General features: G+C 44.7%; 2 protein-coding genes across 6 annotated transcripts in view; both read left to right on the top strand.

Moving 5' to 3' along the window:
* Nucleotides 1-4953, top strand: part of acvr2aa (activin A receptor type 2Aa) — a 34087-nt gene extending 29134 nt beyond the window's left edge. For both annotated transcript variants that reach the window (XM_076746322.1, XM_076746321.1), the window contains 3 exons: nucleotides 732-870; nucleotides 1132-1262; nucleotides 1659-4953. In XM_076746322.1, the coding sequence (XP_076602437.1) occupies nucleotides 732-870; nucleotides 1132-1262; nucleotides 1659-1853 (465 nt within the window). In that variant the 3' untranslated portion in view covers nucleotides 1854-4953. The remainder of the gene's footprint in view (nucleotides 1-731; nucleotides 871-1131; nucleotides 1263-1658) is intronic.
* Nucleotides 4954-8353: 3400 nt separating this feature from the next.
* Nucleotides 8354-25914, top strand: epc2 (enhancer of polycomb 2). Of its 4 annotated transcripts, XM_076747184.1 has the most exons (15): nucleotides 8354-8738; nucleotides 11128-11287; nucleotides 12250-12395; nucleotides 12666-12872; nucleotides 13253-13401; nucleotides 14885-15014; nucleotides 16958-17161; nucleotides 17256-17339; nucleotides 18733-18866; nucleotides 19596-19912; nucleotides 20874-21004; nucleotides 21352-21511; nucleotides 22387-22624; nucleotides 24877-25093; nucleotides 25387-25914. In XM_076747184.1, the coding sequence occupies exons 1-14, from the start codon at nucleotides 8586-8588 to the stop codon at nucleotides 24944-24946; spliced, it is 2283 nt and encodes a 760-aa protein (XP_076603299.1). In that variant the 5' UTR covers nucleotides 8354-8585; the 3' UTR covers nucleotides 24947-25093; nucleotides 25387-25914. The 4 variants fall into 4 exon arrangements, with proteins under 4 accessions (XP_076603299.1, XP_076603298.1, XP_076603297.1 ...); XM_076747183.1 differs by lacking the exon at nucleotides 25387-25914 and having other exon boundaries at nucleotides 20871-21004; nucleotides 24877-25087; XM_076747182.1 differs by lacking the exons at nucleotides 24877-25093; nucleotides 25387-25914 and adding an exon at nucleotides 23422-23742.
* The last annotated feature ends 511 nt before the right edge of the window (nucleotides 25915-26425 follow it).

Below are 26425 nucleotides of genomic sequence, written 5' to 3'. Positions count from 1 at the left end.
TGTACGTGTGTGTGTGTGTGTGTACGTGTGTGTGTGTGTGTGTGTGTACGTACATACTTACGTACTCACGTGCATGCGTGTGTGTGTGTGTGTGTGTGTGTGTGTGTGTGTGTGTGTGTGTGTACGTGTACGTGTACGTGTGTGTGTACGTGTACGTGTGTGTGTGTGTGTGTGTGTGTGTGTGTGTGTGTGTGTGTGTACGTGTACGTACGTGTACGTACATACGTACGTACTCACGTGCATGCGTGTGTGTGTGAGTGGAAGGTTCAAACAAGTGGATCAGCAGAAACTGTGAGAAGGTGAGCGCAGGTCAGTGTTGTTGGTGCACCACGTGGTGGCTGTTAGAGGAACTACAGCTTCAGTCTGCAGCTCTGACATCACTCAGTTCATGAACGCTGTGGTCCAACCTGAGGGTCACGGCCCTCCAATGTGTCACATGAGTATTTACAGTCGAAGGAAAGCAGAAATGTTTTATTCTTTATTTTCTCTGATCTTTTCTGGTCAAACAATTGATTGTTTTTCAACCTCTGGCCTCTAAAAGTCTCTGACAGGTGAGTTTTCTGTTACAAACATAATATTTCAGCCCTCGTGTTTGACCTGGGATGACAGTAAGATTTTTGGACTTGAACTCAAAGCTACATACTAATGAACCACATGGCAGATGGGTTGGGGACCACCTGTCCTGCTTTGGTGTTAAACCAGGTGTCAATGCGCCCCTGTTTGTGACTCAGGTGGGGACCAGGAGGTACATGGCCCCGGAGGTCCTGGAGGGGGCCATTAACTTCCAGAGAGACGCCTTCCTGAGGATAGACATGTACGCTCTGGGTCTGGTGCTGTGGGAGCTCGCCTCACGCTGTAAAGCTGCTGACGGTAAGAGTCGGGGGGGGGGGGCAGGACGGATGGAAAGGGAAATATCAGCGAGTGTTTCTGTGTGTCTCTGTCTGTCTCTTTGTCTGTATGTCTCTTTGTGTCTCTTTGTCTGTGTGTCTCTGTGTCTCTTTGTGTGACAATGCTGTAGTCCAACCTGGTGCCTCAATGAAACCAGTACAGTCCAGTACACAGCTCACTGTTGGCCTTGCTGGTCTTGTGTGTTGTCGTGGACTCTGATGGTCTCCGTTCTCTCTGATCCAGGTCCAGTGGACGAGTACATGCTGCCCTTCGAGGAGGAGGTGGGACAGCATCCGTCTCTGGAGGACATGCAGGAGGTGGTGGTCCACAAGAAACTGAGGCCGGCTCTCAGAGAGTGCTGGCAGAAACACGCTGTGAGTCAGACTACATTACCCATAATGCAGCACACATGCCTTACCCTAATATGAAGAGGTCAGACGGCACTGTCACAGGAAGGCTTCGGGTTTGTGTGTACTTTGTGTTGTGTACATGTTTGTGTGTACTTGTGTCGTGTACTTTGCGTTGTGTACTTGCGTACTTGTGTCATGTACTAGTGTCGTGTACTTGCATAGTTGCGTTGTGTACTTTGCCTGTCCCTGATTGTGTCGTGTACTTGTCGTGTACTTGCGTCTTGTACTTGTGTACTTGCGTTGTGTACTTTGCCTGTCCCTGACTGTGTCGTGTACTTGTGCCGTGTACTTGCGTCGTGTACTTGTGTACTTGCGTCGTGTACTTTGCCTGTCCCTGACCCCCGTGCCTCCCCCCTGCAGGGCCTGGCGGTGCTGTGTGAGACCGTGGAGGAGTGCTGGGACCACGAGGCCGAGGCTCGGCTGTCGGCCGGCTGCGTGGAGGAGCGCGTCGTTCAGATGGGGAGGCAGACGGCCGTCGCGGCGCCCCAGGAGATTGTCACGGTTGTCACCATGGTAACCAACGTGGACTACCCTCCTAAAGAGTCGAGCTTATGACGTGGCCGAGGACCAATCAGAATGGAGCGGGGACTCCCTCGGCCAGCGCTTTCTGTCTCTGGTTCAGGTGCGGTCCGGCTGGTCAGGTGACCCGCTCGGTGATCAGGTGACCTGGAGGTCAGCGTGGTGGAGAGTCTCTGTCTCTCTCTGCGGGGTGAGCGACACTGGCCACCCTCTGACATCATTTCCTCTTTTGTATTCCAAAATAAAAGACTTTCTACGGCGATGTGACGACAGAGACGGTTGGTTTGTGTTTGGATGCGAAGCAGCTTCTGAATGTTCGTGTCTGTGCTGTGTCGAGACACACACACACACACACACACACACACACATACACACACACGCACACACACACGTCGTCACCCAGAGTCTAAAAATCAGGTTATTGATCCGGACACGACGTCTCCACACAGCTGAAGTCAGAAGAGGAGCCGTTTGATTCTCAGACATGAACGATTCCAACCAATGAAATCAAAGAAAAGGAAACGTGTGACGTGGTTTGATTGGTCGATGAGTGAGAACTGAATCGGCTCATCGTTCAGAGGACGTGTGTTTTAAAGCAGCATCAACACGATTCACAGAGCGAAGGATGGCCAGAAACACGACAACAGGGCGGATTATTTATTTATTTATTTATTGTCAGGTGATGAACCTGCCGAAAAGATGATGTTACCGTGTTTGTGATCATTTCTAAACTAAATGAGTCGCTGAAAAATCAATTCAGAATCAATCAATCAGAGCCTGATTCAGTCCTGAAATCAGCTGTTCACTTCGCTTCAGTTTCTGCTCTTTGAATTCACTGTCATTGATCATCGATTGCTGACTGTCGATCACTGATCATCGATCGATCGTCGCTCTTCGATCATCGATGAGCGATCATTGAGTATTGGCCGTCGATCGTTGATCATCGATCGTCGATCATTGATCGTTGATCGATTGTAAAAAAAGACAATCAGCACGTTTGGTTTTTCCAGAATGGTCAGAAGAGTTTGTTCAGCGTCGGTGGCGGAGAGTCCGTCTGTTTGAGGAAGATCAGCTGAACGTTTCCAGCTTTTCATCTTCATCATTTTCTGCTCAGTCTGATTCTGCGGAGCCTCAAAACTGACAAGTCCAAAAGCTCATGAACACATCAAGGAGCTGATCTGTTGAAGGTTCAGTCTGTGGACTTCAGATGGTTTTCCTTCAGATTTCATCTGAAGTTCAAGTTCAACAGAACAAGAACTAATGAGCACAAATGTGAAACTGGACTTTGTGAAGAAATGAAACAATTCTGTTTGTATCTGAAGAGCTGAGAGATGTCAATAATGTCAAAGGTTTCAGGTGAACAGACTCCAGCTTTGTTTCTTCTGGCCGTTTGATTGGTTGAACAGGAGAATTTCTTGACGTCATGTGATCTTTTGTCGGCTTCGGGGCTCCGTCCATCTGTGTAGACCTCAAACGTCTCAGGAAACGCGTCGTTTTATCGTCTTTCGGCCAAAAACTCTTTGAAGTTCGTTGCTCTCGACCATTTTGTTTCTGCTGAGACAACAAACGAACTCGACATCGTTGTCACAGCGCTCATTACCCAGCAGGCTTTTCTCTCCACTGACGAACGCTGAAATTTTCTTGCAGCGTCGTCTTTGATGTCACCTGACAGAGGCGACGCAGCTGGCGGCCCTTTAATGGCGCCTCCGTCAGGTCATGTGACATTCGTTCGGTCGGCGTCTCAACAGGAAACGAGACGTCAGAACCAGTTCAGAGACATCTCACCGGCTCGGACTGGTTTCCAGTTCAGACTGGTTTCCAGATTGGACTGGTTTCCAGTTTGGACTGGTTTCCAGTTTAGACTGGTTTCCAGTTTAGACTGGTTTCCAACCAAGAATGGTTTCCAGCTTGGACTGGTTTCCAGTTTGGACTGGTTTCCAGCCCTGACTGGTTTCCAGCCCTGACTGGTTCCTGTGTGTTGTGGCAGCTGTGATTCGGTGACGCTCAGCCTGTTTCTTCCTCTCTGCGACGGTCAGGTGGAAATCAAAGCTGCACACTTTGTAAATATGAATGTTGTGATTTTAGCATGAGTTTGTTTTTTATGGACAGAAATCGTTTCTAATGTTAATATAACAAATAGATTTACGTTCTTTATTTTATATGATGGTTTAAAAACAATCTGGGTTCATTAATTTATGTTGGAAACTCAGAACACTAACTTCCTGTGGAGGAAGGTGTGTGTGTGTGTGTGTGTGTGTGTGTGTGTGTGTGTGTGTGTGTGTGTCAGATACCTCAGAAGTCCCTGCTGGTGCTCAGCTCTCATCACGATGTCATGGTGACATCATCATGACCTCATCCTCCTCCCCGTCGATCAGGGTGACATCACAAAGTGAATTCTGACCCTCGTCTTCTTCACTTTCCCGTTTGGTTTTTATTTGAACGAAAAATCGTCTGTTTTTCCTTTCTGTTCGTACTGAGTTTACTGCCCTTCTTTAAAAACCTGCCGTCGCTCTGTGTGAATAAACGTTTTGAACATGAATGTTGAGACATCGAACACTTTTTATTATTATTATTATTATTATTATTATTATTATTATTATTATTATTATTATTATTATCATTATTAGTAGTAGTATTGGAGAGTCGGCTGTCACGTGACGTCCGACTGCCGGCAGACAAACTCTCAAATGACTTTTTTCAAATTTCTCTTCAAAGTTTGAAGAGTTGAAGCGAGACGTCAGGCTGGACGTGACACCTGTGAAGATCAATCGAAACGAGTCGACTGTGTTTGTCACAGATCAATCATGAAAATGGAAGCAGACCTGTCATAAGCTGGAGTTTTGCTTCAAATGTGTCAAAGTTTATTGACACATTGCTGGACTCTACTGGACGTGTGTCCATGTCAGTGGATCCGATGTCCACAAAGTTCACTGTTCTTTATCTTTTATATTTAATATGAATTCTGTTGAAATTTTTATTCTTTAAATATTTTCATCCTGCAGTGAAGACCAGCGTGGTGATGCGTTCACTGTCTGTGGCAGTTCATTGACCAGTTTGAGGGCTCGAGCTTAAGGTGACTGTGGAATATTGTACAGAAGAAAATGTTGTTTCCCCTGAAATAAAGTCAGTGACCGCTTCTTGTCTCTGCTCTCCTTCAGTTCATGTGTGTACGTGTGCTTGTGCGTGTGAGAACCAGATGTTCCTTTGGTTCCACTCAGAACACTGCTGAAGCACTGATAACTGTGCGTTTCCTCCTTCCGTTTGAACCTAAGATCTGGGTCGTGACGTATTCGGGGGTCGTGACAAACGCTTTGACCTGCAGAATCGGGGATCAAACCGCCGACCTCTGCATCCTGCGCATTTTGTCTGCTGTAAAATCAATGAATTCTTATGACGTATGAAGAGGAAACTTTTCAAACGTCTGTCTGACTGACAGCTTCTGATCACTTCCTCAAATGTTTCATCATTTGGATAATGCTTTGCCTTCGTCTGCACGTCAAACGGGAAAGAAACAGGGAGGAGGGCGAAGGTCACAGAACAGGAGAAGGACAAAATCAGTGATCAGTAAAGAAATGTATTAACTTTTTAATGAGGTGACTGTAACTGATTACTGTTTTCAGCACCACATCTCATGGTGTCCCTGCCTCTGCTGGTCGTGTTGGCGTTTGTTGCGTCTCCTGTAGGTAAGAAAAGACTTTATTGATCCCACATCGGGGAAATTAAGTTGTTACAGCCAGCAAGTACTAAAAATGCAAAAACAGTGGCACAGAAGGGTCAAGATAAGAAGAATACAGGATATAGAATATCTACATCATGTACAGATTATAAAAATACTAGATGCCATAAAAATACTACTGCCCATATTCTAATGAGAAAACTACTAATGTCGTATGCTGAATTGTACTTGAGAAATACTGTTACTTACGAAGAAACATTGAATTTCACCAGTTTATGCACAATGTATACAGTTTTTAAAAATACTGTTGCCAATATGGATAATAAATTCAGTGTTTGTACTAAAATATACAACAAATTACAAATTGCACCACATGAAATGGATAATGTGATCATATATTAGCAATTTATGATGTAGAATTGGGAAAGAAGCATCAACACAGAGCTTCATCACATGATGCTGGAGTTAAACAGTCTGACAGCAGTTGGATGAAGGACCTGTGGTAGCTTCTTTCTTACAGACTGGATGCAGCAGTCTGTTACTGAAGGAGCTGCTTAAGCCCCCCACCATCTCTTGCAGGGGGTGGGATGGGTTGTCCATGATCGATGTCAGCCTGGCCTCCTCCGACCCACCTCATCCATGGTGTCCAGAGGGCAGTCCAGGACAGAGCCGGCTCTCCTGACCAGTTTGTTCAGTCTTTTCCTGGCTCTCTCAGAGCTTCCACAGCCCCAGCAGACCACTGCATAGAAGACTGCAGATGCCACCAGAGTCATAAAATGTTTTTAACAGTGTCCTCCACACTCGAGAGGACCTCAGTCTTCTTAGCAGGTGCAGATGACTTTGGCCCCTCCTGTACAGGACATTTCTGTTGCTTGTCCAGTCCAGTTTGTTGTTGAGGTGAACACCCAGGTATTTGTAATCCCCCATGATCTCAATGTCCAAGCCCTGGATGTTCACTGGTGTAGTCGTCCAACGATGGCTGCATCATCAGAGAACTTCTGGATGTGAGAGACTGTCCCCTGTGGAGCCCCTGCAAACTACCACATCAGACACACAGTCGTGAAGCCTCACATGCTGTGGTCTGCTGGTGAGGTAGTTGATGGTCCATGCAGCCAGGTGGCAGCCTACTCCAGCTCCTTCCAGCTTCCCCCTGAGCAGTGCTGGTTGGATTGTGTTGAAAGCACTGGAAAAGTCTGAAAACATGACCCTCACTGTGCTCCCAGTGTTCTTCAGGTGAAAAAAAGATCAATGGAGCAGGTAGATCACTGTGTCCCTCACACCAATACCTGGTCGATATGTGAACTGTCAGGGGTCCAGCTCACTGCTCACCAGGTGACGGAGGTGGTTCAGTATGATCCTCTGCAATGTCTTCACGGAGTGGGAAGTTGAGGCTACCGGCCTGAGGTGGCTGGGCTCCCTGGGATGTGTAGGAAGCTCACAGGAGGTTTTCCACAGTGTGACGTTGAACAGTTTATGGTTGCGATGGTCTGTGCTGATGTTTCCGACTTAAAATGTAAAAAATTACCATTTTTTTAACAGGACAATTCAGAGTTCTGTATATAAAATATACAAAATAAAGCAAAACTAATTTTTCACATTTGAAAATATGATTTTTTATATAAATCAGATTTCATTATTCACAGCACCAAAAGAAAAGTTTTTCATGATTTAATTTGAGTACTTCATTTATTAAAACCAAATTAATTTAGGACCTTTTTGTCTTTCAGACAGGTGGGTTTATTGACAAAAGAAATGTACTACTCAATGTTTCATTGTCATTGGTGGTTGAGCCTTCAGCGCCCCCTTGCTTCTCATTAGCTCATGTGCTCTGTCCATTATGTTTGAACTGTCCTGTTCAGGGTGAAGTTCCACCTCTTCACCTTTGGACAGTGTCAACACAAAAATATAAATTACAAAATAGATGAGCTGTTATGATCATATGCTATAATTCCTTTAGCCTTTAATTGTTGATTATTAATGTTTAAGAATAATTTATTTTTATGCTCTTACTTTGAGCTGCAGCACATGATCTTGTTTTATGACCTACGATGTTTTTCTTATCAGATGAACACTGTCATTCATTTTCAAATGTTCTGTTGGTGCATGCAACAGAAAGTAACGCAGCAGTGTTTTACTGTATGTTCATGTGCAACATGTCATGAGTGGCCATAATGCATCATATCTGTACTGAAAATTAAAGTGCTAGATTTATTCCTAGTTTATTGATGGAGTGGTTTCAGGGTGCTTTGACTTGTTATGACATTTAACTGGATAGAAATCTAGATTTCCATATCTATATGTGTGTGTGTAAATATTGAATTGTATTTAAATGTTCAAAGGTGTGTTGATGACCAGTTGATTGTAGGGATATTCCAAAAAACTCTGTTGGACTATCATTGATTTACTCATTAAAAGAAACAGACAGAGTGAGCACATTCAGAGTCTGTTGGAGTCCGTCAACAATGAAGTGACTGGTTTGAGAGTGAAGAACTTTTGAACAGTAGTTCATGGTTTGACATGAGGACGTTCAGAAGGACCGTTTCACAAACTCATGTTTGGTGTCAGCGCAAAGGTTCTTTGCTCCAGCAGACGCAGAGTTCAGTCCCCTGGCTGTTATTTCTGCATTAAGTCCATTATTTCTCTTCTGGGTCCTAATAATGTTGTCTTGATAAAGTTGTTCATGAAGGTCAGAGGTCAACACCTGCAGCACACTCATGTCAGATCTGATTTAGAACCTGTTCCATCAGAACCACACTTACAGAGCGTTTCAGGAAGCGACTCTTGAGACAACGTTTTCTCCAGGAGCTGCGTGCGCATCTTCATGTCTCGCGTTTTTTGTTTTTTTTTTTTTTCTTGTGCCGCGGTGTCTGATGGGATTGGTCCGCCGCTGGTGTGGACATGTCCGCCATGTTTTCAACGGAGAAACGGCCCCGACGTCCCGTTAAACCCGCACACTAATGAGTCCTCCCGTCGGTTACCGGAGCAGCGGACACCGATGAGCTCTACTGTGGTGGACAAAGTTGCGTCCGGAGCGGATTCACGTCGGTATTGCTGTCGGTGTGCGGCGGATCGTCGCTAATTTGGCGCAAACAATGAGTAAACTCTCGTTCCGGGCGCGAGCGCTAGACGCCGCCAAACCGCTCCCGGTTTACCACAACAGGGACCTGCCGGACCTGACCGACTGCGTGTCCATTAACCGGGCCGTCCCACAGATGCCGACCGGGATGGAGAAAGAGGAAGAGCTGGTAGGAACATGTTTTAATTTAGTCTGTCTTTGTGGCGTTAACTGCGTGCTATGGCGGGATTCATGACGTCCTTACGCACAGTTCTCACCGCACGCAATGTACGAGGACTCATAAATGTACGCAAAGTGCGTACAGTGTGCGCTGTTAGCGTAGTGCCATTGAGCTTGGGGCGCTTTTAGTGGCTGTGACGCTTACGTTTTTACGTAGTTCTCAAGGCAACGGACGACGCAGCGGGTGAAGTGGTAGCTTGTCATTGCTACGCTAGCTTCAGTCCGCAAGCTGTAACGATGGGACACCGTGAAAGTCTTCACTCTGGTACTGTAAACGACACTCAGGACCTGCAGACTGATGAAATACCTGTTTGAGACAGGTGGAGCTGCTCTCTGGACACAGGAAACTAAATCTGCTGTGACACAAAAGTGCCGCTTTCACTGACTCATTTCACAGTTTATCCAAATGCCACCAAAGCGTTTCTGTTTTGCTTCCTGCGCTGTTCATTCCCTCCTGTCACCCAGTTTGTGTCGGAAAGTGAATAATTCAGATTCCACCAAAGAAAACTGAAGCAGACACTGAGAACAGATTATCAGAAGGCTTCCAGATCGACTTTCTGTTCATCAACAATAGTTTCAGGTCCAGATCAAAGGAAAGGGACACCACACACCACCAACAGCCTGACAGCAGGCTTCGAGTGACAGGGTCTTCTTCTGCTGTATTTACAGGCGTCCACATTTAACCATGAGACAACATGACAGAATAGAACCCTTCATCCTAAAGATCCTAAACATAAACACAAAAGCCGCGTTTCCACCAAAGACGTTTGGTGTAGTGTGTTGAAACACACGCCTACATGCACCTGAACCTTCGATGTGTGTTGTGTCCTCTGCAGACAGTACTCTCAGATGTAGGCGGGGTTGATGTGGGGCTTCAGGGTTAAATCCCTTCACTTTTCCAGCAGCTACAGACGAGACGTCTTGGTGCTTGGAGTTGAGAGGCTGTAGCGTTATGAAGTGACACATCCCAAACTGAACATCTACTGCCAGACAACGTCCTGCTAACCTTTCCTCTGCTGCGCTCACATTCACCGTCACTTTTCTGCTGCTTGCTCTCTCTCGGCCCAAACACATTCCGCACTGAGCTACGCCGTCCAATAACACTCGTTACGCACTGAGCTACGCTGTCCAATAACACTCGTTACGCACTGAGCTACGCCATCCAATAACACTCGTTGCGCACTGAGCTACGCCATCCAATAACACTCGTTACGCACTGAGCTACGCTGTCCAATAACACTCGTTACGCACTGAGCTACGCCATCCAATAACACTCGTTACACACTGAGCTACGCCGCCTGATAGCAACAAGAACACAGTGCAGGACATCCAGTTCTTGGTATGCCGTTTATTACAATGAGGATACAAACTGCTGCAGGCAGTGAGGCAAAAGACGGCTGAATAAAAAATAGAGATGGGAAATCGTACATCAATCTCTGACCAATCAGTGGATTGCAGCATTGCCAGCTTCACTTTAAGTACAGGATCAGTGTGTTAGGAACCTCATCGGAAGGCTAGTAGAAAAAACGTGATGAAATGAGGTTGACCTGTTGGTTCTAATGTGTAACGAGCTGAAGTGCGAGGTGGAAATGTGGTGCTATTGTCCACACAGGCCATAAGTAATAATAAGTAAGCATTGTTTAGCCTGGTGGACGTTCAGCACTGACGGCCCTCCGTCTGGTCCAGCTGATGAACATTTATCAGTTAGGCTCAGGGCTGTGGCAGGTGGCTTAGCAGCGTGTCACTGAAGCCATTGTTTTTGTGAATTACTTGGTTTGTCCTGATTTTAGTGCTGAGCTTTGTTGTGGGCTGAACCTCTGCTCATCTGTGTTGTTCTCATTTGAAACCTTAAAGCTTCCATTTCCAAACAGTTTTACTGTCAGGAGTCTTTAGTTTTTAACTCAAGTGTTGTCTCATGTGACGCAGCTGTTTTTTTTCATATGACATCCAAATAAAAGAGAGAAATCATTAAATGTGATGACGGCTGGTACGGTGCGGTTGTGTTAAACCGCTGAATTTACAGAACTGTCACTGTGCAGTGACATACACGTGATAGAAGACTGTGGCCAACCCTAACCCTAACCCTTGTGGGGGGGGGGGGGATCACAGATGTGTCATTTACACATTTTCAACATGTGGACAGTCTCAGTCAGTTTCAATGCATCTAGAGTTTCACTTTAGGATGTTCACAGATCAGATATGTGGTCCACACACCACATGACGTCTCTGTGTGTGCAGTTGCAGACAGTGAATCTGGAGATGTTTCACGTTCTCAGTCTGAGCAGGTCTGTCTTGCAGCTGAGTTACCTGTGTGGTTTTTTTTTTTGGTTGTGTTTCAGGAGCACCATCTGCAGAGGGCGATCTCAGCCCAGCAGGTGTTCAGGGAGAAGAAGGAGAACATGGTGATCCCTGTACCTGAAGCAGAGAGTAACACCACCTACTACGACCGTCTGTACAAAGGAGAAGTCAAAGTTCCCAAACAGCTCATCCACATCCAGCGTGAGTGCTCCTTTATACCGGTGTACATCTGCAGTTCATCAGCTGTCAGCCAGGGGACCGGACCTAATCCAGATTATTCAAGTCTAATCTGAGTCAGCAGTTATTACTGAATATTTGAGGTGTTATTTTGTAGATTTACATCAAACTCCTCATGAAGGCCTCCGAGAGTGTCTCACGTTGGAGGAGTCACCACCATTAATACCAGTAAACCTAAGTGTGCTAACAGCGTGCCTCCTGCTGCACCTGTGCTCACTGAGGGCTGTGAATAAGGCAGCATCATCATCATCATCATCTTCATCATGTGTGTCAGTATGTATGTACTGTTAGTAGGGATGTAACAATACCAAAAACTCATGGTTCGACAGTACCTCAACATAAAGGCCACGATGCGATATTTATTGTGATATTGAATAAAAGAAAGAAAAAGACTTGAAAAAATGCCCATTCTAAATAGACAACTGTGTACAGCATGTTTTATTCATGTGAAATTAGGTTTTAGCTTGAAGTGCTTCTGCTTTCCTTTGTGTCGACTGGCGCCTCATGTTTGATGTGTTTCCTGTAGCGTCGTTGGCGTCATCCGGCAGTGTTTGCAGGTTGTTGCATGTTTCTTTTTCTTCGTCAGTTCTTGAAACGGGAAAACTGAAATGTTGCCTCACATCACCCCTAAAAGTGATCTGTGAAGCATCTTCAGTCTCTTATTCATGTTGATCCCTAATTTCCTCATTGGGTTTATTTTTAGCAGCTCTTGGCTTGCATGCAAAGGATGATGGGAGTCTGTTGTGTTGACTACTGTGACTGTGCCCTCTGCTGTTCAAACAAAAGACATACCCTTTTTGAAAAGGAAGTAGATAATCATGTGACATAACAGTAGATAGCGTCAAGGTCCCACAACGACATCCGACCTTATTTCTATGGCAATATTGTGAGATTCCCTTAATTGCTAACTGTTTGTGCTCCTCCAGCTCTGGGTCTGGACCTGGAGCAGCCAGACTACGACATGGACTCAGAGGACGAGACGCTGCTCAACAGACTGAACAGAAAGATGGAGATCAAACCTCTGCAGTTTGAGACCATGGTGGACCGACTGGAGAAGGCCAGCACACACCAGGTAACACTGGAGACTGTCTGACACACACACACACACACACACACACACACACACACACGCACACTTTCACTTGTTATTATTAAAAATATCAGTCACAGTTTGTCATGGTTGGAGGTGACGTCTTTGGATGTCTTCTTTTGTCCAACCAAAGGTCCAAAGACATTCAGTTAACTCAAAGCTGCTGTCTCTGAGTCAGACACACTTTACAAAGGGACAGCCTACTCCTGTCTGGTTTTCAGCTGGTGTTTGTGGTTCTGGTTCTGTCCTCAGCTGGTGTCTCTGTCAGAGGCGAAGCTGCTGCTGAACGAGGATGACTACCTGCTGAAGTCAGTGTATGATTACTGGGTGAGGAAGAGGAAGAACTGTCGAGGTCCATCGCTGATCCCTCACATCAAACAGGAGAAAAGAGACGGATCCACCAACAATGACGCATACGTGGCCTTCAGACGGAGAACAGAGAAGATGCAGACCAGAAAGGTCAGTCCTGGTCTCCATCCAGGGTGCTTCTTATTTTAACCTGCCCATTAATAAATGAATAAACACGTGCTTTGTCTATGCAGTGTCACAGCCTGTGGCACAGAACGCCTTTGTAGGAGAAAATGTTACGTGGTGGTAGATTTCTGAATTACTGATGACACCACCAAAAAGGAACTTCCTGAAAGTATTTGACTCATTTGGACGTATTATGTAGAATTTATTCTGTTTGATGGTTAGTTGAATTTTGGAACAGGGTTCTTTTCTGAGGAATTGATCTGAATAACAACTGCTAACGACCTTGATACGACTGACCAATGGGTAAATGACAGAAAATCGATGGTGGGAGTTCATGAACAACTGTGATGATTTCTGTGTGTCAGAACCGTAAGAATGACGAGGCATCGTACGAGAAGATGCTGAGACTGAGGCGGGAGTTCAGTCGGACTGTCACCATCCTGGAAATGATCAAGAGGAGAGAAAAGTCCAAGAGGGAGCTGCTGCACCTCACCCTGGAGGTGGTGGAGAGGAGGTGAGAAGAGGGGAGCAGGATCCGTTTTACCTGAACACATGAGGGCGACTGGGTTCAGTTTGTGTCTGTCTGTAACGGTGGAGTCCTGTCGGTGAGTCCGTGTCATAGGCACGAGTCAACACTTCTGAGCTGATGTCTCACATCAGCACATAGACACCAGAATGTCATCGTGGATTTCACTTAAAGCACTTTTACCAAGAATTCAGCAGATCCTTTTTGACATGTTGTAATCATAAATGTTAACAGTCTTCAAAATAAACTAGAACTAAATGTACACTGACTGAGAGAGATGAGAAAAGAGAATCAAAGACATCATCAGTGCAGAAGTTCAAATACAGGAGTAGCATAGAACATGCATGAAATGTAGTGGTGTTCATGTCACGCACATACAGATGAACACTGTGATGTTTAATAGCTGGTTAACTGATACTGAGGTGGAGGCGGAGGTGTCAGGCCTCGGACCTGCTGTCCGCTGGTAGTCTCATCTTTGTCGGTGATCAGGACGATGGAGGTGGTGTGGGCTGCAATAAAGTCTGCTATAAAAAAATCATTAAAAAAGTGAAAAACTTTATGATTTTACACTCTGAGAATGTGGGATCAGTGGTTGCCCAGTCTCAGAACCCGTCACCTGAGCCTCTGAGGCGACGGTCAGTCTTTCAGGGGTTCTAGTGCAGCCGGTGGATATCGTTCACCGGACAGCCGGGCCAAGACTTCCTCTTCTGTGCGCTGTGATTGTTAACAGTCTGATTGGCAATTTAAGGTGCAAAAATGGAATCCGAAGACATTTTACTAAATTCTGTAAACAGATGTATGTATATGAATACATGACAAATAAAAAAGCTAATGAAAAGCTGATTCGGCTGACAATTGTCAATGGATTCAAGACTCCATTTCAGCATGGTACCAGTGTTCACTCAGATGTGATTGGACAGTTCTACTCACTCTACAAGTGGAAGCCAGATCACTTTCAGTAGCAGACTCTGCATTCGTATGCAGAATCTATTTATAGAGATTAGGGGTTCCCTGACAGAACAAGCTTGTTCTCCTTCAGGCTTCAGGTGAACGTCGAGGAGCTTCCTGTCTGAGAACATCAGACTACCAGCAGATTGGTAAGGCGACAGTAACCCAGAGATGTTATCTGTAGCACCTTAAAAAAAAAAACAGCTGGCGGCCAGTGTACAGACATTAAAATGGGACGATGTGATCTCTTTTGTTGGTCTAAGTCAGAAAGTTATGCCTGTTAAGAGACTTTATGTATTGTTTAGTTGTTTGCACAAGCAAGACCAGCAAACAAACATGTGGAAAGGGGTGTAATGACCCTTTAAACTGATAAGAACTGAATGTAGTCAGTTCAGAATCAATGTGGTTTTAAAAAAAAAAAGTTCAGAATTCATGTGGTCTGTCTTGTAACCAGCAGGAGGAGGTACAGCTGTGAATGCTGAAGGTTTGATGTTAAAGCTGCTGATGTTTTCTCTGTCTTCAGGTATCAGATGGGAGATTTCAGCGGAGATACTCTCAGAGAGGTAGCACTCCCTCTAGTGGAGAAACCAGTGTACAGCACTCAAGTTACTCTGAACAACGGCAACAGACACAAATCTGACATCAAGATCAAGGTACTGACTGTTAATGTACATTTCTCTGGCTGCCTCAAGTTTACCTTCTGTGTTTCCGTTTGCACAAACTTGATGCATAAAGTTGCAAAAATGTCTCTTTTATCTAAAAAAACAATTTCACCATCTGGTCAATCATGATCAACCTGGAGATCTTTATGTAGCTCTAGATCGATCACAAAGCAAGGACATTATTGAGTTTATGAAATGACTTTTGCTATTTTATTGTGTTAACAGTCTAAAATGTAGCTGCAAGTGGTTATTCCAGGTTCAAACCTTTTCTGGTCAATAGAAGCAAGTAGTTGCTTTATCAAATCACCCAGCTCCCCTTTGCTTTACTAAAGTCTGACGAAAGACGACTCAGTCCACTTGGCCAAATTTTCAGAAGTACAGGTGTGAAAGGCCACACCCACATGCGGCAGTTAACATCAACTTGACAATTGACTTCAATTGCCCTTCCCTGACTTCCACTCTCCCCACCATAACCCAGTTTGTTAAATGCTACACCAGAGACAATAGCACCTTGCATGCTAAGGACACTTACAGCTCTTCACCCCTCCCCCACAACCTGGTTCATCTGCTCCCAGCTTACGTACTTAATGTGAATAAACCACCACCAACCACAAGGTATGTTGAAGATGGTCAGAGGAGTCTAGTATAGCACTGAGGGACTGTGTTGTGAAGTCTGCATGGGGAGGATAATGACAGTTTGACAACCTGCCTCACAGACTACATTAACTTCTGTGTGGGAATCGCTGAGCCTACCAGGAAGGTACAGGGTTTCCCAAACAACAAACCCCGGGTGTTCCCATTCAGTGGAACTGAAAGCCCCACTGAATGGAAAGAAGAGGGTCTTCAGATCAGGAGACAAAGATGAGCTGAGAAGGTGCAGAGGGAGCTGAAATGGGAGATAAGGAGAGGCAAGGATAGCTACAAGAGGAAGCTTCTACTCATTCAGCTGAGAATTGGATTTGAATCAAATCAAACACCCAAAAATTGAAATAGAATCGATTTGTATTTTTCCCAAATATTCACACTTTAACCAAATCATACATCCAGTTGTACAAACTACCCGCAAGTGTCACTGTCCACTGGTAGGAATAGCAGTTAGCTTATGAATTGTCTCCAAGGGTCTGTCTTACCCTGATGTCTGTGTCAAACTTACCTCCCAAAAAGTTGGGACGCTGTCCAAAATGTGAATAGAAACAGAATGTGATGATTTACACAACACTGAAAATGTGTCAGAGAGCAGTGAAGCCCTCCACATCAGACCCAGTCATGTGACTGGTTTTCATAATATGAAATGAATATGAATATGGGGCAGCTGTGGCTCAGGAGGCAGAGCAGTCGTCCACCGATCAGAAGGTCGGTGGTTCAATCCCTGGCCTTGGCAGTCCACATGCCGAAGTATCTTTGGGCAAGATACTGAACCCCAGAACTGCCTCCGACGCTGTGCCATCGGTGTGTGTATGTAATAATATCTGGCTTTTGGAGGTACTGTAGCCCCCCCTTTAAAGAGACACAGAAAATGACTTTCTCTTGAAGCACTGCATCACTTTTTCCTTAAAATAAAACAGCACTTTGTTATTTCTGACTGTTTATTTACTGAAGCATTTATCAGCATTACAGTTACGATGGAAAAAATCAAAATGTTTTGTGTTGCATGTTGATTTAAGTGTGAGCAGTGCTACGAGTGGGTCTGGGGCTCTGTAGGTTCAGCTTATTCTCCAGTTCGTGCCATTAAACAATGGCAGAAGATTACGCCTTTAAACAAGCTCCTGTCAAAGGTCAAACGATGGAAAACATGAGGGGAATCACACGTTTCTGTTTCTTGTTTTTATGTAAGCTTACAGACTCCTTGATCTCCAACAGATCTGATGTTTTCAGCTCTTCGGTTTCAGGATTTCTCCCCTTCGTTCCATTAGCAGCATTTTTCTCCATTTCAGATGCAGAAGAAGCAGGTCTCCATCAGAGACGAGCTTCCCTTCGACTTGATCAGACCAAAGAAGAAGAACATCAGACAGGACAGATTGTATCCTCCACAGAGACGTCCCGGTCGACCCCCCGGTCCCTTCACCGTCAACAAGGCCGACATTAAACAGTACGACTTCCACAGCTCTGGAGAAGATGACAGTCCACCGCCTCCGCTGGTCAGCATCACATCGGTCTGCTCTTCATGTGATTATTCTGAAGAATACTGCTGTCCAATGTCTTTTTATTCTGAATTTTATTCTGTCCCTTCAGTCTCCTCCGTCCTCTCCAGATGAGGACAGTAGTGTTGATGGAGTTTTTGTCTTCAGGAGGAAAGCTGGATGTCACTATCTCTCTGTGAGTTTCTCCTCTTTAATTTTAAACTGATGCACTGTGGACTGGAAGGACATGAAGTCTGGTTTCTATACAACATGTACACATAGCAACAGAGCTACGATCACTGCTACTGACAGCAGTTTACATTTACAACAGTTTCTATTGGCTCTGCAGGCGCGCTTGCACGTCCCTCTACATGGTGCAAGCTGTGTGTGTGTGTGTGTGTTTGTGTATCATCTATCTCTGTGAGGACATTTTGGTAGGTTGTCACTACTTCAAAGGGCTGAAGGTTCAGACTTGGTGTTCAGGGTAAGGTTAGGATCAGGTTTAGGTTAGGCTTGAACATTTAGTTTCTCAGGACAGCCAACTCCTGGTGCCATTTAGCAGAGTGATGGAGGCAGCAGAGAGAGGCCGAAGGTTTCACATTGTCCGTCTTCATTTGTTGCTTACTGCAGCGTTGAGACGCATTCAGATAATTGTCTGTTTACAACGTTTTCACATGCTGATCAGATATCAGAGTCCAGTCTGGTTTATTTCATGTCAAGCCAGTCTTACTTCTATAGCCGAGAATCACAAATCAATCATTTGCCTCGATGAGTTTTACAGAACAGCATATGACACCTTCTGTCCTTCGACCCTTGATTCAAGTGAAGAAAAACTCAAAATGGGTAGAAAAAATGGAAGAAAATTCAGAAAGAGCAACAGAGGAGGGTCTCACAAACACGGATAGTCATCGGGGGGCAGTGTTGAGGGGCTCCTCCTGAAGTCCACCATCATCTCCACAGTTTTGAACGTGTTCAGCTCCAGGTTGTTCTGACTGCACCAGAGAACCAGCTGTCCCACCTCTGGTCTGTATGCAGACATGCTGAGTCATCAGCCTAGCAGTGGACATTAATGCCATAACTGCCTATAATTTGGCCCTGAGGTGAAAGGTGTAAAGAGTGCAGGAGAAGGCCATGAATGGAGCCCTGAGGTACTCAATATTTCACATCAGTAGATATTGATGTAGTATTATTTAGTGCTGAAGCAATTAATTTATTGACTTGATTGTAAACATTGTTTAGTCAACGTGTCCTTTGTCTCTGGGGCAGGGTTTGAAAAACAGTGGAGGCAGAGATGAAGTATACAGCGGAGAAACACATGAATACAGGTTCTACGTTAAAAACAAAGCACAGGAAGGCCTTCCATCTGATTTCTCTCCATTTTGCGCTGGTGAAGATGTTTTAGCCCGAACACTTGATAAAGCTAAGACTGTTTTGAAGCAAATACTCGATAAAGCTAACTGCCTCAATAAAGCTATTTTGAAGCACTGATGACACTAACTAAACACTTGATGAATCTAACTTCAAATTTGTATTTTATGACTTCATTTCCACATAACTTAAATTCTAACCTCGTGTGCTTGTTTCTTCAGCCTCGTATGGAGCAGATGGGTGGAGTTGATCAACCAGAGCTCCTCCCCCAGCGTCTCCGACACTGTCTGACTGAACTGACTCTGCCTCCTCATTGGATGGGCCTGAGCCGCCGCAGGATAGGACGAGGAGGCAGGTGAGCACCTCTACCTGACATCTGAGTTTCACCACACCTCCGCTGACACGTCTTTGCTTGATGTCTCTGCAGGGTTGTTGGTTCAGTTCTTTGAGGGATGTAATCACACAGTCTGCTGGGAGACGAAACTGATTGAGACACAGTTTACTGGTGAAACCAGATGTTTGGATTTTATGTTCAATTGATGATCGGCAGAGACGTTTATGCCTCTGAAGTCACCTTTGACTGATGAAGGAAGCATGTTTGATGGAGCTCAGGTTGCTGTTCCAGGTGTTGAACTGCTGCTGTGGCAGAGCCCTCAGTCTGCCTGTGTTGAACTAATCACATTTATATAAATGTTTTGATATGTCTGAGGACGAAAATGTGGCCAGATAAAAACTCCAGATCAGGCTCAAATTTAAAATAAATATCCAACTGCAAGAGAAAATTGTGGTCTCTTTCCTGCTCCTCAGAGGATGAGCCAGTCACACTTTATTTTCCTGCTCTGTAGTTTTCTTAGAATTTCCTGTCATATGGTACAATCTTATGACTAATAGAGATGCTTTTCAGTCAGTACACTTCAGGTGTTTCATTAAGAGCAGCAGCTCAGCTGAACACGAGACGTTTGATGACAGGAATGTTTACAAATGATTAGAAATGGAGAAGAATTAATAAAGTGTCCATCAACGACCAAATAATTCATATTTACACAGGGTTTATATGAAGCATTTTCTTCATCTCTCCAATCAGGGTAATCCTGGACCGAGCCTCCTCACGTCTGGATCCAGTACTGAAGCAGATGGACTCTTCAGTACAATCAGTCTGCAGGACCAGAACCGGTACCTGCCTCCCCAATGACACGGTAACACTGGATCAGGATCCCTCCATGACCTCAGGAACCACGACCCCCTCCCTGACTAAAATCCTGAACAACATCCAGACCCTGAGGAAGTTCTTCTACAGACCCAAACTGCTTCAGGATCAGAGGGAGGGGGGCAGAGGGACCACGTGGTCCTCTGACAACAGACTCACCTGTTGTCTGTCTCCTGACGACAGCGGTGGTTCAGGTGAGTTATCAGGTCGTCCTGGAGAATCTGCAGCGTGTTTTCTGGTTTTCTCTCTCAGGCTGCAGAACTGACGCCTTTATTTTACATATAAAGGTGCAAAAGTTTGTCAAAACTTTACTGTTGATAAAATCATAAACATGACCTGATATCCAAAGTTAAAGATGACGTGTGTGTGTGTGTGTGTGTGTGTGTGTGTGTGTGTGTGTGTGTGTGTGTGTGTACGCGTCGTGGAAGCCATAGTTAATGGTCATCATGAGCGTGAGAGATGCTCACCAGCAGTTCTCATTGATACGTTTCGTCAGTCTCATCTTTTATCAGAAGGTTGGACTGTTTTACGACATCTGACAGAGAAACAGTTTCCAAACTGATCTGATCAGTGAAGAATCGTCTCGGCTCTGAAAATCGTGCCTTTCAGTCTATGTCTCTGCATGTTTAACATGGTGCTGCTGCTGCTGCAACCTTTATGTTCACCGGAAAACATTCACTTCAGACTGTTGGGTCGACACGATGGAGAAATGTTTCAGGTCCAACAGTGAGTTTGCCGCCATGACTTAATGTAAAAGTGACTGTTGTTTGTTCAGAAGTGAGAGCGACATGTTAAATCACCACTAGATTAAAGTAAAGGTGTGCAGGTGTGAACATGGATTCAAAAAAACCTGAAGCTTTACCTGGTCAGGTTTTCTGCTCCCATGTCGACTTTGTATTTACTTTTTGATTTCATGGTTCCTGTTTTTCTTATCAAGACATATTTGATTTTCTACAGTCACATTATTCCTGGTGTTTCTTCTTCAGCCAGCACACCTCACCTATAGTCCAGCTCACCTGCACAGCACAATCTGCTGCTGTTGTCTGGAGCAGGTCACCAGGTGTCACCTGACAGTAACTGGCAGCTAAATGTGAAAATGTGAGCAGGTGAACGGGTCAGATATATCTGTGTGTCTGTCTGTTTGCTTGCCAGCAGGGGGCATCACTGAGGAGCAGTACCACAGTCATCAGCAGCAGCTGGTCCAGATGCAGAAAGAACAGCTGGAGCAGCTGCAGCTGCAGAGCAACACTGTTTTATACAGAAACACAGCACTGCACCAAACTCAGGTAACATGTTCCACTGGTCCTGCCCTCAACACGAAAGAGGTCAACACCTCACAGAAACAGTGAACAGGTAACGCACACACGACGGAGAAGACGCTTTCTTCATTCATGAATAAATGAATGAGTGATACAGAGACACCGTCCATGCATTTCATAGCACATAGAAGAGAAGTTTAACAGATTGGACATATCTGTGGGATTCCACCTGCATGGCTGCTGCTTCACCTGTCCACTGTTTTTATATGTGTTTATAAAACTTCTTCATTTTCTTGCTGCTAGAGGTTTGTCAGAGCTCCATCTTTAACCTTGGTCTAATTCCAATTCTCTCACTCTCCTGGTCTGCTCCATAGTCCAACAGGTCAAGTGAGTCCAGTTCAAAAACTCTGGATTCAGCTAGCGCTCAGTTTGCAGCCTCTGCTGTGATCAGCGCTCCTCCTCCACCTCACGGTCTCATCAGCAATGAGAATAAACCCTACAAGACCAGCGTCAATGGAGTTCACCATCCTTCAGGTGAGCTGCCTCACTGATGGACCCCAATGGGTCACATGTAACACAAAAACATACAGCATGTGGACAAAAGGTCGAGCCGTAGAATCAACAATGTACGTAAGAAATTGAATAAGAAAAATAACTCAAATCCAAACTAGAAACCGAACAAAACAAGAATCTTAGAAACTAGATTCATCCTTAAAGTATATTACTGTTCACTGTTGATCTGTGTAGACACACACAGGTGTGTGATGTACAGGTAAATTTAAACAGAGGTCAAAAGAAGGATCATCTGACATTTTCAGACGTCAGTTCTCAAATTTGATGTAATGGTCGTATGAGGAGAGTCAGCTTTATGAAGTCAGTAAGAGTTAAGTTTCTCAAAAAAATGAGATAAAGATGTCATTGTATCAAGAAGAACTTAAAAAAATGTAAACTGTAAGACAAAATAACAATTTAGAAGAAAAAATAGAAAAGTATTACAGTCCAGATTTCTTTTAGATGACATCATAAAAGGCAGACATGTTTGTTTTACCAATCCCATAATCGTTGGATGTATTTATATATTTGTCATTGATCTTTGAGTGGCCACCTGTCGTGCCGTGCACTCAAACACCTGCATGGAAGACACTACACAGGCAAGAGAAACTACACACACCTTATGGATATGTGCCCATAATATCAAAACGTGTTGACAATGGCGACAGCGTGTGGCAGCAAACACAAGTTCCACTTATTTATTGACCCTTTTCTTTAAACGTAGACTTGTCCTCCCAGATATCTCAGCTGTAGTCCGAACCTCTCCGACCGTCTTGTGATGTCATTTTATTTGTACATCGCGGTTCATACAAACGCTTGATTTCTATGATGATTTTAAATTCCATACTCCTCCTCAGGTCCCTCCAGGCCTCCGTGCTCTTCCTCCTCATCTCTCAGCAGGTCTGGGCTTTCAACTCAGGGGTCACTGCCCCCCTCATCCTCCCCTCAGTCCCTCCCCAACCAGAGGAGCCAGGTGGGAGCCGTCTCCCCCGCCCACCCCCACACTACTCGCCCCTCAGCCCCCCCGACGTCTGCCTTAAAGCTCGCCACCATCGCCGCCAGTCTCGACCGAGTGCCCAAAGTCTCCACCGCCAGGTAAACAACCACCTACACACACCCTGTCCAGGTAAACGTCCACATATGCACACCTGTATTTCATCTTCATGAATCAGGTGGAGGTCACCTTAAAAACACTGAAAAAATGTGGAATAAGTCCATTTTAAAGAAGCTGTTTTTCAAAGTTGGTTTTATTTTGTTTGACCAGGACTCCCAGTACTCCCAGTACTCCCAGTACTCCCAGTACTCGTGTTTTCTTAGAATCTGATGAATTTTATACAGCCGTTAATGTTCAGACATTGAAAGCTCATGAATTTGAGATGTTTCCCTGGCGTCTTCTATGAAGTGAAGTCAAGGTTTTTCTTGAGAAATGTGTTTTTATTCAAGAAATCAAGTTTTGTTTTCTTTCACTTTTTTGTCAATCAAACTTTATATGACGGTCTCCAGCTTTTCTCAACTTCAGCTGTCGTAGTCCACCACGACAGCATCCATATGACAAGTTTCAGATGGTTCAGGTCTCATCTTTAATATGTTGCAGGTGGAGCTGCAACATCATTTTGTTTTTGACAGACTTCTTGATTACATGCAAAAGTTTGGGCACCCTGGTCAACATTTTTGTTACTGCAAAAAGTAAACATCTCATCAGTCATCAAGTTAAAGAGGAAACATCCTCTTCAACATTTTATGCAAGATTAATGCATTATTTTGGTTTTGTATAATTTTAAAGTGAGAAAAAGGAAAGGAGCACCATGCAAACGTTCGGGCGCCCCAAGAGATCTGAGCTCCCGGGTAACTATTGGCAAAGTTTCTAACCTTAATTAGCTTGATGTCCCCAGATCCAGATCCAGACTCAGGACTAAAGGTGACCGAGCCTTTTCAGTGGCAGCCCCCAAACTCTGGAACAGCCTGCCGCTGGACATTAGGGCTGCTCGGACTACGGAATCTTATAAGTCCCGGCTGAAGGCCCATCTTTACTCAGTGGCTTTCGGTTCGGTTGGACGTTGACATCATGGCTGCATATATATTGTTTTTTTTTTTTTTTTACCATTGTATGTTCATGTATGTTGTTGTTGTGGTGCTTAGAAGTCTGTAAAGCACATTGGTCAACTTTGGTTGTTTTTAAAGGTGCTATATAAATAAAATTGACCTTGACCTTGATGGTGCTATGGCTTGTTTACAGTCATCGTTAGGAAAGGCCATTTGATGCATAATGCAAAGCTTTATAAATACTGTGACTCCTCATACTTTGTCCCAACAATCAGTAGTAGCCATGAGGTCCTCTCAGCAGCTATCTGCACTCCAAAGATTCAAAGTAATTGATGTCCACAAACCAGGAGAAGACTGTAAGACAGCACAGAGTCTTCAGGCGGTCGCTTCCAGGGGTCAAGTCATCATCTGGAAAAGACCAAGAAAGCTTTCAGAGAGAACTGCTCGTAGGATTGTTAGGAAGGCAAATCAAACCCCCGTTTGACTGTGAAGACCTTCATGGAGACTCTGCAGCGGTGGTGCTCTGGTCTGCAGCAACATCTGCACAAATAGGAGCTTCATGGAAGAGTCATCAGAACACAACTTTCCTGCGTCCTCACCACAAAATTCAGCATCAGAAGGAACATCTCGACAAGCCTGATGCACTTTGGAAACAAGTCCTGTGGACCGATGGAGGTCAAATAGAACTTTCTGGCCACAACGAGCAAAGTTACGTTTGGAGAAAAGAGCAGAATTTCATGGAAAGATCATCTCTCCAACTGTCCAGCATGGCGGTGGGTCCATCGTGCTTTGGTCTTGTGTTGCAGTCAGTGGACGGGGAACATTTCACCGGTGGAGGGAAGAATGGATTCAATGAAATACCAACAAATTCTGCAATCGAGCATCACAGCGTCTGTAAAGAAGCTGAAGATCGAAAGAGGAAGACTTCTACAACAGGATGATGACCCAGACGCGACTCTGTCACAGGTTTTTCAAACCTTGATCAGACGCCGTGCTTTAGGTTCACATGACGTGAAATCATGTTACCGGAGGAAGCCGATCGTAAACTGGTCACTGACAGATGTGAACACACAGATTGTTTCCTCTCAGCATGGAGAACATCACGTTATCTGGGATTAGATTAGGATTATTTGAACCAGGCTGACACTGAAACCTTTCTACAGAGCAAATTCTATCTCTTCATCTTTGATCTGAAATATTTCCTGCGGATGAACTGATGCTGCAGCTGCAGTCAGCTTTCAGTCTTTGAGGAAGTTACGTCATGAGTGATGTCACTGATGGTTAATTCTGGTTTTTCCTGACAGAGACTCTCACGAGCCGGAGAGGCTGCTGAACGGACTGTCAGAGACCACGCTGCCCATGGAGGTCACATAACATCGTATGCCATCGTGCCCTGCTCCTCCTCTTCCCATCATGCCGTGCTCCTCCTCATCATCCCCTCCTCTTCCCATCATGCCCTGCTCCTCCTCAGTGTCGGACCGGTGAATGTGATGCGCTGTGACCTCCAGAAGAAGAAAAATGGTGTCAGAATTTTACTAGAGTGGATATTATTATTATTATTATTGTTATTATTATTATTATTATTATTATTATGGTCGTCATTGTACAGTTTGTAAATGTCTGATGTAAAATAGCTTTTGTTTGTTTCATCAGTTCAGTTTCTCAAACAGATTATCATCATGTGACTGCAGAATCAACTCTGATTGGTTCATAATAAGTCTTGTATCTTCACGCTGATTGGGCCATGATGAGCCTGTATCCTCGCTCTGATTGGTTATTTATGTCTCATGTTTACATTTTGTATTTCTTTAAAGGTCCAGCATGTAGGATTTAGTGGCACCCGGTGGTGAGGTGGCAGATTGCAACCAACTGAACACCCCTCAAGTCACCCCCCCTTCCAAGTGTGTAGGAGAACCTACATCGGCCATGAAACTCTCATAACGGCACCCTAGGGTCAGTGCTTGGTTTGTCCCTTCTGGGCTACCGTAGAACGTGGCAGACTCTGTGAGGAGGAGCTGCTCCCTCTGTAGATTTAAAGACTGAAGTAACGAGAACACGCAGGTTCTTATTTCCAGGTGGTTCTACACAGTGGAAACAGAAGAAGGAACATTAGATAACGTTTCAGAGGAGTCGCTCTAAATCTTCCACTCCGGACCTTTAAACACCACAACGTGTTTTTCCAAAGATGGAAACTGATTGGAAGTCACAGATGGAAAGTCTTTGTGACGTCTGTTTATCAGGACTTTGTTGATATTTTTTAAATGTTATGTTAAAGAATCTCTTGTCGGCCTTCTGATCATTTAAAGGCACATTCAAATAAAAATATGCATCCTGTAAAAAGACGTGATCTGACGCTGCAACACAAACCTTTATATTTTTAAACTCGTCACACGCCGAGCAGACGTGTGTGAGCTGAAGCTTCACTCTGAGGATTCATGCTGTCCTTCATGTCCAGGGGTGTGTGTGTGTGTGTGTGTGTGTGTCTGTGTCTGTGTCTGTCTGTCTGTCTGTCTGTCTGTCTGTCAGCTGGTTCACACTCTGTTCATGAACTTTCAGATAGAAAATGCTGAGAAATAAAACTCATCCTCTCAGATGGACGGCTGCTAAACTTTCTGCTTGACATTGAAACTTTTTTCATTCTGCTAATAAAAACATGAAAAAGAGCAAATCAGAAAAAAAGATCAAAAACAGTAAAAATATCTTTACTCTTTAGAGTGTTTTGTCAACAAAACACAACCTGTGTACATTTACTCAGCTGCTATTTTAAGGTCCTTGTACTTCCCTGCATCTCAGTGACATGTACTTCTTCCTACACGTGTACTACACTGTCGTCGAGCTCATGCTGCACACACG

This window comes from Chaetodon auriga, chromosome 13 (assembly GCF_051107435.1).
Source record: "Chaetodon auriga isolate fChaAug3 chromosome 13, fChaAug3.hap1, whole genome shotgun sequence".
In the NCBI taxonomy this organism is placed as follows: Eukaryota; Metazoa; Chordata; class Actinopteri; order Chaetodontiformes; family Chaetodontidae; genus Chaetodon; species Chaetodon auriga.
This window is presented reverse-complemented; position numbering and strand designations above follow the sequence as displayed.

Bases quoted from the DNA above. Each gene is read 5' to 3' on its own strand.
- epc2 (XM_076747181.1), top strand. From the start codon at position 8,586: ATGAGTAAACTCTCGTTCCGGGCGCGAGCGCTAGACGCCGCCAAACCG. The intron at 13,402-14,884 runs GTGAGAAGAGGG...CTCTGTCTTCAG, and splicing joins CTGGAGGTGGTGGAGAGGAG to GTATCAGATGGGAGATTTCA. The intron at 15,015-16,957 runs GTACTGACTGTT...TCTCCATTTCAG, and splicing joins AATCTGACATCAAGATCAAG to ATGCAGAAGAAGCAGGTCTC.